This window comes from Nothobranchius furzeri, chromosome 12 (assembly GCF_043380555.1).
Source record: "Nothobranchius furzeri strain GRZ-AD chromosome 12, NfurGRZ-RIMD1, whole genome shotgun sequence".
NCBI lineage: Eukaryota > Metazoa > Chordata > Actinopteri > Cyprinodontiformes > Nothobranchiidae > Nothobranchius > Nothobranchius furzeri.
Window position 1 is genome coordinate 1063879 of NC_091752.1, and position 12671 is coordinate 1076549.

The 12671-nt window shown below is 40.5% G+C and overlaps 2 protein-coding genes across 9 annotated transcripts in view; one reads left to right on the forward strand and one right to left on the reverse strand.

Annotated features, from left to right (window-relative positions):
• Positions 1-4097, reverse strand: part of macrod2 (mono-ADP ribosylhydrolase 2) — a 652663-nt gene extending 648566 nt beyond the window's left edge. For 3 of the 4 annotated variants that reach the window (XM_070542125.1, XM_070542124.1, XM_070542126.1), the window contains exon 1: positions 3867-4097. In XM_070542125.1, coding sequence (XP_070398226.1) covers positions 3867-3903 — 37 coding nt within the window. In that variant the 5' untranslated portion in view covers positions 3904-4097. The remainder of the gene's footprint in view (positions 1-3866) is intronic. The other variant, XM_070542123.1, reaches the window with a different exon arrangement.
• A 5646-nt stretch (positions 4098-9743) lies between these two features.
• The window catches only part of tasp1 (taspase, threonine aspartase, 1), an 86489-nt gene continuing 83561 nt past the window's right edge, over positions 9744-12671 (forward strand). For all 5 annotated transcript variants that reach the window (XR_008565632.2, XM_070542129.1, XM_070542130.1 and 2 more), the window contains exons 1-3: positions 9744-9933; positions 10919-11123; positions 11617-11684. Coding sequence is in view for 4 of the 5 variants with exons in the window: in XM_070542129.1 (XP_070398230.1) it covers positions 10991-11123; positions 11617-11684 (201 nt within the window). In the remaining variant the exon portion in view is untranslated. The remainder of the gene's footprint in view (positions 9934-10918; positions 11124-11616; positions 11685-12671) is intronic.

Sequence of the window (12671 nt, forward strand, 5' to 3'; positions counted from 1 at the left end):
ACAACTGATATGAATATTCCAGCGATTGTAACTAATCATTAGCAAAAGGGGACAAACTTTACTTTCTATGTTTATGTATTTAACGGACGCTTTTGTCCAAAGCGACTTACAAGTTTTAAATCAATACAAAAGCACTATTTTTTATGAAGCAAAGAGCATGAGGGTGGAGCGAGTTGAAACGAAAACGGGGTTCACCTGACGGCCTATTTCGGCTGTGTTGTTTTTGTGATTTAGGTGATTTCAGCCAAAAACCAAAAGTCCATTTTTGGGTCATTTTCGGCAGAAAATTCTTGGTGGCCAAATTTTCGGTGCATCAATAACTAAAAGAGATGACAATGCACTTTTCTGATGGAAAATAAGCTGCCACCCTTCCCCAGATGTTGCATCTATCCTTACCCCGGGTTTCCACGGGAGCCGTCAGCAGCACGTTACTGCAGCAGCACGTCTTGCTCGCGTAAGCTGCTGCTTGGCCCCTCCCACGAGACGCGAAGCAGCAGGGGAGCAGCTGTCACCGACCGAGCACGAAGTCACACGAGTGACTTGGTCAGTAAACACAACAACAAGCAGGAGAAAACTACAACATGATTCGTGTTTTATGTTCTGTCCGTTTTATAATCGCCAATACGGACCTGAAAAACAAAGGAGACCGCTAGCTAGGTGATAACTTCTCACGGGGCCGCACAGTTACTAACCTTTTTTAAAGTAAAGCAACCGGAAGGCAGTACGTTCTTTATTCTGAAAATCTCGGGAGCTTCTCTCCGTTTCCGTGTCCGATTTCCTGTCTTTCCTTCCCCAAAAATGTCGAACTTGACCCGTTTCGGAGGCGTCGCGCGTAGAAAATAGAACCGGCGCGTAAAGGCCGCGACATGCTGCTCCTGAGACGCGGCCGACTCGCGCTGCTGACGGCTCCGGTGGAAAAGGTTCTGTTGACCACAGCGGTTCCTATCAGCAGCTATGACGTGCTGCTGCAGTAACGTGCTGCTGACGGCTCCCGTGGAAAGCCGGGGTTAGTACCCGTGTGTCTGTGCCACAAGCAGGTTCCCAGCACTGAGTTAAAGCAGTCGGTCCACAACAGTCTATGAAGCTGGAAATGGTAAACATTAGGGCTGCACAATATTAGGAAAACCTGCGATGTGCGATAACAGTGAAATGACGATATTACTTGTGATAAAAAATAAAAACTTAACTCTGGAACAAAAATAATCAAAAACTAACAAATGACAAAAAAATTCATTAAAATGAGAAAAGTAAAAGATGTGAGGAAAGGGAAAAAGAAAATGAACAAGAAAAGGCAATCAGAGAATCCCGGGAAAAGCAGAATCAGCAGAAAGAGCAGAGCAAAGATAACTCAGGTGTTTGCTAGCCATCTAAATGAAGTGCCATCCACCGCCTCGGGGGCGGGCATCTCACCTATGAGGACCCACCCAGTTGGCCAAATGGGTAAAAAGCTCTATTTGATTTGTTAAAAAAACATCCTGCTTCTGTTTGACTGACAGAATGCGATGTGTAGCAAACATTTGAGCTGACCATTCATTGCGATATCAGTTCATTGCAATATGTATATTGCGCATGCCGATATCGACATAACAATACATTTACAATGTATTGTGCAGCCCTAGTAAACATGCTGGATTTTTAGTCGAAAAAAATCTTCTTAACAGCTGTATTTTTTTTGTTTTTAGTAATTGTTAATATTATGTGTGTTTTGTTATTACTATATTTTCCGGAGAATAAGTCGCACCAGCCATAAAATGTATAATGAAGAAAAAAAACATATATAAGTCGCATTTTGGGGGGAGGGGGGTTTATTATTTTTCTTACAAAATCTGAGACCAAGTGTTTCATATTGCAAGACAAGTACTGGTAAGAGAATAAACAGCCGGGGCGCAGCATCGCACCACGGGCTCCAGCAGAGGATGGCGATGTTTCAAACCCTCCCAGCGGGGCAGGGGAGCTCATTCCTGGTCCGGAGCCGGCCCGCAGCAGCGTGGTATAGCCTACATAATTTGGTATATAAGTCGCAGGACCGGCCAGACTATGAAAAAAAGTGTGACTTATAGTCCGGAAAATACGGTATTTTAGTAATAATGTTTGTTATTCAGTTTCTGAACGGTGAAGGTCCAAGCCCACAGTTTTATACTCACGCGGTCATTTGTAAATAAGTCCCGCTAATGTCGTACACCTTGGTAAAACGTGGAGGAAGTTGGACGGTATTAAAATTTGGATACCATCCAAGCCTACCTAGCAGCAACAAAAGCGATTATTTTTATTTACAAGTTTTCTTAGCGAGTTTGCTATTGCGAAGCACCAACTTAGCATTGGGAAGTTTTATATTCCAGAATCATGCGTATTCCGGTAATTACAGTTTGATATAAAACAAAATCCTAACAAATTTGGCATCAGCAGGTCAGAGCAAGAAATCAGAAATTGGAATTCGCCCTTCAAACCAGAACCGGTCCATCTTTGATGTTCACTCCGTTTATTCCTGCTCCAAATGTGGCCTCCTGCCACTAATTCCTATGAGATTACTTTAATAATCAACAAGGAATTTGCAGCAGTAAACAAAGAAAAATAAGTTATGTAGAATTTAATTCAAGGGTAAAGACAGCTGTCATAAACCCTGGAGTTAAGCTCGACAATGCCTTGGGTTTTTAAACCATTAAATGGGCTGGGCCTCACATACTTCCAAACACTGCCAGAGCCATGTACGCCGGCACAGGCACTCCGCTCGGACAACAGTCCCTAGGACCCGCTTAAAGACAAGAGGAGACGGGGCTTTTCCCGTGGCAGGCCTGAAGCTCTGGAATGAGTTACCCTACAATGTACGTGCTTCACCATCGGTGGCAGTTTTAAATGTCAGGCTAAACACTTTTTTATTTGATCTAACCTTTACTCTTGGCTGCAATTCTGCTTGTAGTTTTATTAGTGCAATTTGTATGTGTTTTTTTATTTTATTTATTTATTTTTTCAGAACAAGAACTGGAAAAGATGTCAATAACGTCATGTTTACTCTCTTTATGTAATCAAATGAATAACAGGAAATACAGTAGATGCTAATTAATGTGATTTTTTACCTGGAGGAAGTGTTCAGCAGCAGCACCATCCCATTCTCATCCCCCAGGACCACTATCCTGCTAATCCTCATTCCAGCACACCTGTTTGAATGTCCACAGGCTCTGCAGCGCCTGTTAATCACTGATTAACTGATTCAAATCAGGTGTGTTGGAAAACAACCAAACGCATACAGGAAAAGGATGAGATGCCACTTATGTCCAGTCAAAAGTACTGTTAGTAATTTATTTAAATCAAAATAAGCATTTTATTCTGCTTAGCCAACAGGGCTCGGCTCAACATCTGGACGCACTTCAGAATAAGAGTTTTTATCATTTTCCTGTATTTGAAACACAAAAGAATGTCACTTTTCCAGCTGATGCTGTCAGTCACACATCGTAAGGTCTATTAATGAGTGGGTTCATGAAGATGATGGTGATTTTTATAACAAAGGATTGTTTTTGTTTCTTATTTTGATGTTTGCACCTGACTGATCCAGCTGCTGGAACAAAGAGGTGGACAACAGGAAACACTTGCAGCCAAACTACAGAAGGACACAGGTTACTGTATGTGAAGAGAAAGCTAAATGCACACAGATGTGGGGATGTGAGGCGTTTTATTACAGCAGCCAAACAGAGGCGCAACAGTGAATGTGTGTAGCCGGTGTGTGGCTGACCGAATCGTCTAGAAAACAAGTTCACACACTCCGTATGCAGGAAAACAGCCTGTTATCTAGCATGGTTAGCATGTATGCTATGTGCCATGGATATCATCTAGCATTATTCCCCCTACAAACAACAAAACACAACCCTTACCTTTTTCAGTCCTCCAGTCCTTTTTCTTTTTGCTCATGCTGCCGGTGTGATACGGTTTCGGGAGGGTGCTTTTGGAATTTGGCAACCCCAGGCTCACAGCAAGAGGAGTTCCGGGGAGGCAAAAATACAGAAAATGTAATGAAAGTGAAACAGCGTCTGGACGGTCGTCTCACCTGGGAAGCTGTCAAATTTCTATGGACCTCCGTCGGCTCAACCTACCGTGACTGCACCGTAAATTCTGTGTACGAATTCTGGCCTTCTGATTGGCTCATATAAACAAAATCGGCCGCTCATTGGTTGAAGGGTAAGTCAATCACAGAATATTCGCTGAGAGTGGAGAACAACCTAACTGGCTATACTCTACGTAAAACGTTTCCTTATAGATAAAAGTTAGAATTTGTTTTGTTGTTATTTGAAACCATAATGCGACATTTTCTTTATTATTTTGTTTTTATAATAAGTTAAATAAATAGAGAATCATCATAATTTACCACATGGGGAGATTCTGATCTTTTCATAAGGTTTTACTTTTAGTAAAGTCTGTGAGTGGTGTGTAGTTCAACTAGAATTTTTAATCAAGTTACTTACTCCAATTCATTTCATTAAACCTACTTGTGACATCACTAGCAATAAACCCTGCTTATGTAACAATCTGTCAAGGTGCACAACATGATTTACTGTGGTCATATGTTACTGGTCATTAATATTACATGTGGCTCTTAAAGCTATCATTTTCGTTTTCGCAAGATAAAATTTTCTATCTTTATTCGTGCAATTTATGCTAACTAAATGATTAATGTTTTGCACTAAACAGATACTGATGCAAGGTCTCCTGTTCATCTGCAAAGCAGGGTGCTAAGTGTCACCGGGCATCCTGGATCAGAGCACTTACCGTAGTCAGGCATGTGAGAGGCTGGTTCCAGGGACCACAGTCTGTCATCTGTTGTGCTATCACTGCTCTGCTCCAGACCCATCTGCTCCTGAAACCACTGATATTATCCAAATGTGAAAAAAAGACAGTATTTTATTCGAGCTGGTTACTGTGAACTCCATTCAAACAGAATATGGAAAAATATGCAATTTTTTATGCAGGGTTAATTTTGCTATGCAGATTTTTAATGTTTTAACTCATATTTTGATTTTACTGTGATGCTTTGAGTGGAACCTGAATGTCCTGAGTAAAGGTCACACTGAGCAGATGGATTTTGGAATTTGTTCTCTATATATTTCAAATTTTCTTCAGCATTTGTTGAAGTTTAGACATGTTTAGGAGTTATTTAATTGGTGTGAGCAAAACACAAATTATCTTTAAAACCTTTTTCAGTTTCGGGATAAAAATTATGTAATAAACTGAAAGATAAAGTGCAATAAAGTAATCACAAAAGATGTTAAGATCTTAATTTTGCTTTACTGATATTCTGAAGAGTAAAATGTTTTTGGACAGTATTAACCCTCTTCCATTTTGATTGATTGTGAGTAATTTACTGGGGGATGTGCATTTGAATATGTATGGAAATTGACTTTTCATTAGATGTTTTGGGGATTTGTTAGATTTTTTCACTCAAATGGTCATTAATGTACCTTCAAATGTAAAATTTTAAACCATTTTCTCCTTGAGCCGACAGTCACGTAGCCCAGTTATATAGTACAGTACTTATATTCAATATTCAGAATTTTACAAAATATTATGAAATGTTAAATACGAAAATCACAAATATTTTTCTGGTCCACAGGCCGTAAGGACATTTCTGTAATCTTTACTTCAGACCACTAGATGTCAGCCTTGTACCAGTTGAGTCATTAGAGAGAGACATTATTTTACTTTAATGGAGTTCCTACACCTAAAATGAACCAATTTAATTTAGATTATTCTTTTCTTTTTCATTTTTTGTTACTTCGTATGTCAGAAAATGGCAAAACTGAATATTAAAAAAAAATTGCATAGCATCTAAAAATAGCAACATTACGAGATCAAATCATGCGTTAGAAATCGTTCAATATTTTTTGTGCATTTCCAAGTTCAATTGTAGTTTTTTTATGCCTAACTTAGAGTAATGAAGCAAGTCAGATTTGATCGGAGGAATTTCTCTTTACCGCAACAAGTTTGAATCAGTCACTGCTCAACAAGTGTCACACAACCAAGGTAACAAGGAATCTGCATGAAGAGAAAGGATTAAAGCTTCACCCCTCTGAGCACACGATGCTGCAGGGAGATCTTTATTCTCCAAGCAGAGGAGATTCTTTTTGTGTAAGTTTGCGTGGGCTGTTGTCGTCGTCATGGTAACAGAGACTGAGACTTCACCTACGAGTTACTTGCAAGAGCATTGCCTCATCTAAGATGCAGCTGGCTTGAAATTTGCACCTTTAATTTCTAGCTTTTGATCATTATGTTGTACCTAGTTGTATTTATAAAACTGAGTGATGCATCCATCCATTTTCATCCGCTTATCTGGGGTCGGGTCACAAGGACAGCAGCCTAAGGCGAGAGGCCCAGACTTCCCTCTCCCCAGCCACTTGGGCCAGCTCCTCCGGGGAATACCAAGGCATTCCCTGCCAGCTGAGAAAGTCCCTCCAGCATTTTCTGGGTCTTCCTTTAGGTCTCCTCACAGTTGGACGTGTCCAGAAAACCTCACCAGGGAGGCGTCCAGGAGGCATCACTCGAGCCACTGGCTCTTCTCGACGTGGAGGTGCAGCAGGTCTACTCCAAGCCCCTCCTGCATGGCCAAGCTTCTCACCCTGTATTTAAGGGAGAGCCCAGAGAAAACTCATTTTGGCCTCTTTTAACCTTGATCTTGTTCTTTCAGTCACTACTCAAAGCTCATGACCATAGATAAGGGTAGGAACGTAGATCAAACAGTAAATTGAGAGCTTTGCCTTCCAGCTCAGCTCTCTCTCCACCACGACAGATCGGTACAACGCCTGCATCACTGCAGACGCAGCACCATTCCATCTATCGATCTTGTGCTCTAGCTTTCTCTGATTCATGAACAAGACCCTGAGGTACATAAACTCCTCCACTCCCTTACCTTCTCAGTAGCCAAGTGGTATGCGTGTCCACCCTGGGACTGGGAGATCAGGGTTCAAATCCTGGTTGGTTCATACCAAAGCCGTAAAAAACCCAGTGCCTCCCTGCTTGACGCTCACCTTTAGAGGGTTAAACCACCAAATAGTTCCCGAGTGCAGCCACTGCTGCAGCTGACCACTCCCCACCGGGATGGGTCAAACGACGTAGAGATGGAATTTCAGCAGTGTGTGACGATGACTAATGGGACTTTAACTTGAGGCAGGACCTTGTCTCTGACACGGAGAAGGCGTTCTACCTTTTTCCGACTCAAGACCATGGTCTCGGATTTAGTGATGCACTATAACCTAATGTTTTTGTTTCTAAACCCATTTTGCCGGTTTTTATATTTGTTTTCTTTGTAAGCATTACATCAACAAGCTGCATACTGAACACCATTGATCGCTAAGGAAATTAGTGCTGAACAGGATTAGTTCACTCCATCAGAGCTAGCATGAGCCTAAATGTGCAACTGCCTTCATTTAAACCGTTTTATAACCTTTTAACGGAATTTAGTCAATATTTAAAAAACAAAAACAATAAATGACATTGTGTTACGATGGAAACACGTTTAGCTAGTTTTCAAAATCTCTTAATCAAGCTTTTATCTGTGCACATGGTTCACTTTGTGTGGCCTGTTCTGCTCATCTGTTCCACAGATGTACTCACAGCACCTCACATTCAGAAATGATCCTACATGCTCATGAACTTGTTTTCTTGTGTGTCCAAACCTAATTTGGCTCAAACCTGCAGCACTGTACATGTGCAAGCTCACCTTCTACTTTGCAAAACACACAAAAAAGGTCCTGACTGCTTTTGATCCAGACCAGATTCCAACATAATCAGCTCCTCTGACAAGAATTTCATTCAAAACTTAAATTTAAGCTTCTCATGAATGTTTCTGGAATCTTTTTAATCACATTTTGGCCACAAGGACAGATTGTCAAGTGACGACACAGCGCTGCACCCGTGAATGTGTTGATTTGCAGAGTGGTACGTTGTTTAGTCTGCAGCATCACAACGGGTTTGAGGTTGGATTAAAAAAGCACCACACTGTGAGGATTCTTTTCCTTCAGAATTCCTGTGGGTTCCAGCTTTGGCAAAAATATGTAGCAACTTCTCCCCTCTGTTTATTTTCCTTCATTTAATAAAACCCCCATCTAGCACGCCTCCTCACAGCGGAGCGCTCCTTCCCTCTGCCTGCTCCAAGCAGCGGGAGGTTCTTCTTGATCGTTGGGTGAACTCAAGTTCAGTGGATTTAGCGTGGATGGATGTTCAGATGTACAATGTAGACATGCAGTCGAATAACTCCGGTTCTTTAGGAATATTATGCATGATAAGGATATGTTGCATCCTCCATGCTGCACATCTGCACAATAAATCATTTTAGATGTGAGTTGTCTCGTATTTTAATCGTTTCAATCTCATGAGAGGTGTTTGATTTATTTTAAAGATGCATGGAGAGCCTTTTATACTTACTTTGGCTCCCAAAAAGTGTAGAAGTGTCAGAGAAGTGGATGGACGACATATTAATCACGCCTGCAGCCTGTGTGGTCATCACCTAAAGCTGGATAGACCAGCAGCTTCTCTCTGCACACCGTCAACAACGGTTTGAAGAAGTTTCCACAGAGATCTGATGGTATGCAACACTAATGCTACCCCCTGAAGGCTTGTTGGCCCCTCCTTGGCACCCTGGCTTCAGACCTCTTTACATTAATTGGTCAACAGCTCTCTTTCATCTCTCCTGACTTGATCCAAAGCAAACACTGTGCATTATGATAGAAGCTGGGGCTCTCAGGCTCCTTCTCCTTTAAGGCTTAAAATGCTCTAGTGAAAGTAAAAAGGAGTTAAAAAACACAGATCCACTTTCACACTTTGGACCTCCAGGGACAGATAGTGATCTTTCCTATCTTAAAACAGAAGGATCCTGTTCTCCAAGAATTTAGGATGAAGTTGCATCATCAGACCAATACATCCTATGGGTTCTAAGATGATTAGGAAAAATGTACTGTAAAGTCGCACAGTTAGGTTTCACGTTTGTTATGGGAAGAATTAATGCAGCAAAACTATGTGGCATTTAAAAAAAAACAGCTAAGAGAATTATGATGTTTAGTTTAGGGACAATTAGAGATTTGTTTTACTTTAATAGATTTTTTTGTCTTAGTGTTTCAAAGAAAAAACAGGATGTACAAAATATGATAATGAAATAAATTGTTTCTTTGCAGCACCATCTCACATTGGTGATCTTCTCAATCCCTACACCCCCAGCAGGTCCCTGAGGTCCAGTGATCAAAGCCTACTGCTTGTGCAGCGCACCAGGCTAAAGACCAAAGGTGACAGATCAGTGGACTCACTAGTCTCCTTCTTCTCCCTAACCCTCACCTGTTCCAACTGGCTTTTGCATGACCTTAGTCATCACCCTCTCCTTGTTCTGCTCTCCCCACCTATCCCTCCTGCGATCTACCGATTTCCCTTTCTTTTTCTCTCTCCCTTTCCTAACATGTTTTAATCACAATTTAATATATATTTTATCATATAAACGTATTATGAATCTTTTTTAATTCTTTTCAAATTTTAAATTGTTTTGTTTTTTGTGAAGCGCCTCGTTATTTTTATCTTGAGAGGCGCTTTATGATCTTCCTCCCACAACGCTTGTTGCGTGAAAGTCGAAGGCTTAATTGTATTGTAGTTTAGGAATTTTACCATTTTTTTCTTCATTTAATCATCGTGTTACTAAAACTTGCTGTGAACATGCTCCTGTTTCCTCCTCCACGTGTCTTGGTTGTTTGCAGGACTCACTTCCTTAGCAACGAGCGTCTCGACCCGGAAGTATTTTCGTGTCCTTTAGCTGACAGCTGTAGACCGCACAGTGTCGAGAAAGTGACCGTAAAGTTTGTTTTAAGTAAAAAATGTCAGGTTTAGCAGCTATTCTTAGCTTTTCGGCCCATGTCCGCTAACATAATGGACAAAAAGAGTTGTGTCGCTGAAATGAGAAGAAGGAAGACTGTGAGTTATGACGGTTTTGCTGTTGTGCTAGCGACCTGGTGGCTAACAAGCTAAAGCTAGTTGAAATTACTTGGTTTTGAATGAGTTTCATTAATCAAACGGACACGTAGCACAACCAATAAACGTTATTCTGATATTATTAATCATTTATTGATGTACATAAAAATGAATTAGTCTTCTCGCGAAAATTCCTGTTAACGTTCAGCTTTTAATTTGAGGATCAGGGGGTTCTAATAGATTTAAGACATAGTTAGAGACAAATTTAATATCACCTGTGTTTTCTACATAACTGGGTTTAAATAGCCTAAATATAACGTTTAGAGTTGTGGATTGAATCAATTTGCCCGTTAAATACTTTTCTTTTAGGATTGTAACTTTCCTGTTGGTTTTATCCAGTGCACGGCTACACATTAAGGTTTGAATGTGGACATGTTTTGCACATCTTGTCTTTGCACATATTTGTATACAAAGCTGAAGAGCTGTGGTTTCAATGGCTTGTTTTTGTGTATCTGTTACTGAGCCCATCCATGCAGAGACACGAGTCACTGAGACACTATTTGTTTATTTTAAAATAACAGTTACGTTATTCTGATTCCTATAAAAGGGCTTTCCTTTGTGTTCAGTTGGAAAGTGAGCCTGAACCATTGTCAAATGCATACAGCTGACTTGTCATCTCATAGCATTCTTGTGCTGAGATATTTTTATTTTTCCTGGTAAAAAAAAATCTAAAATTAAAAAAGAGTACTCACCTCGATTACTGGTAATCTAATGTGTGTACGTGGGAAACCGGAGCTTGATAAAACAGATACAGCTTGATGCAACATCTCTGCTTCATCACCAACAATTAGGGTGGATGGAACATTTAAATTCATTATTGCGGTGTTTATTAAAAAGATGAATTGCAAAAAGCTGTTTTTTGTTCTTCTGAAATTGTTGATCATTGTTAGGATTTAAACTCCAGTGGTATTCACTACTTCTCTCACAGGTTTGCCAGGACAATGATTTCCCCACGACTGCGTGACAGGCAGTGATCGGCTTGTCAAGTTATGCAGGGGTTATGGAAAGTCTAATCAGTTATGCTGAAGAACAGCCACCTTCCTCTCTGATGACCAACTCCTCGTCCCTAAAACAGGAGTCAAACGAGAGCGGCAGCCCAAAATGTGTGGGAGGATTTGTTTTAGTACACGCAGGTATGTCTGACCATCCCAGACAAGACCATCTGAGCAGAAGCTAGATGTTGATCCATGTTGCCTGTTTTTGAAAGTTGGTTGTTTTATATTTGCTGAAGGATTTTTGCTCCTTAGCTTATTTTAAGAGTCTGAACTGCAAGATGACATTGGATATGTAACCTTTACTGTGAGACCATGTGTCTATATGGAAGCATCAGTTGCTCTAAAACCTGCATGTTGAGTTTAGCACTAATAGCACCTTCACAAATATTCACATTAGCTGTCGTATATTTTCTTATGCAGTATTAAATAAATATTTACATAGATTTTACAGCCAACAACATATCAGTTTCTCATTGTGCTTAAGCTGTCTGGGATTCACTTGGTTTGGGTAACATTTCTAGATCCATTTTAGAAAAATACCTAAGTGCTTCTCAGCCCTTGATGTCATTAATTGTGAGATTCTGTTGTTTAAATTAATGGTCAAACATTTTTGCCAATGATTTGCTTTTAGGTGCAGGATATCACTCTGAGTCTAAGGCCAAGGAGTACAAGCATGTTTGTAAAAGAGCCTGCCAGCGAGTGAGTTTACTCTATTACTCTTTGTTAAACAGCCGTCTTTGGTACTAGGAGTGTTTAGCATATATTTGTGTATTTTGGATTGATGCTTAGTACAAAAATTAGATACAAGCTCTTTTTTTGGTTTTACTCAAGCTGATTGGAGGTCGATGAGGAGCGTCAGATTTCAGCTGATCTTCCATATCTTTTCTTTGTGGTTCCAGAACTTTACTTTGGCTGCATTCATCTTTTATATTATGAAGTATTTCAGGTTTTCTCTTACTGGAAAAGTCTTTGTTTTTCCAAAGCAAGGAATTTTCAGGAATTCATTTGCATTATTCATTATTTTTTTCTTTAGAAAAGCTTTATTTTACAGAGTTTTGTACGGTATACGGCATAATGTCATCCTTTTTTTGTTTAGTTTCATCTGCTCATATGTGTCTAAATTTTTATGTAAAGTGCAAAACAGTTACCGTTACGGTCAATTCAATTCAACTGGAGTTTATTCATATAGCGCCAAATCACAACAAGAGTCGTCTCAAGGCACTTCACACACTAAACATTCCAACACAGGTCAGTTCATTAAACCAGTCAGTAAAAAGTTTCCTATATAAAGAACCCAGCAGATTGCATCGAGTCACTGACTAGTGTCAGAGGCTTTACAGAAGGGGTGGGGAACCCTGGTCCTCGAGGGCTGGTATCCTGCACGTCTTTGCTCCAACACTTCTGATTCAGTGGTTGATTCACCTGTTCAGCAACTCATCAAGCTCTGCAGAAGCCTGTTAATCACCTGCTGATTGAAATCAGGTGTGATGATGCAGGGTTGAAACTAAAATATGCTGGGTAGCGGCCCTCGGTTGACCAGGGCTCCCCACCCTTGCTTTACAGCAATCCTCTTACTAAGCAAGCACGTAGCGACAGTGGAGAGGAAAACTCCCTTTTAACAGGAAGAAACCTCCAGAGGATCCTGGCTCAGTATAAGCAGCCATCCTCCAGGACTCACTGGGGATG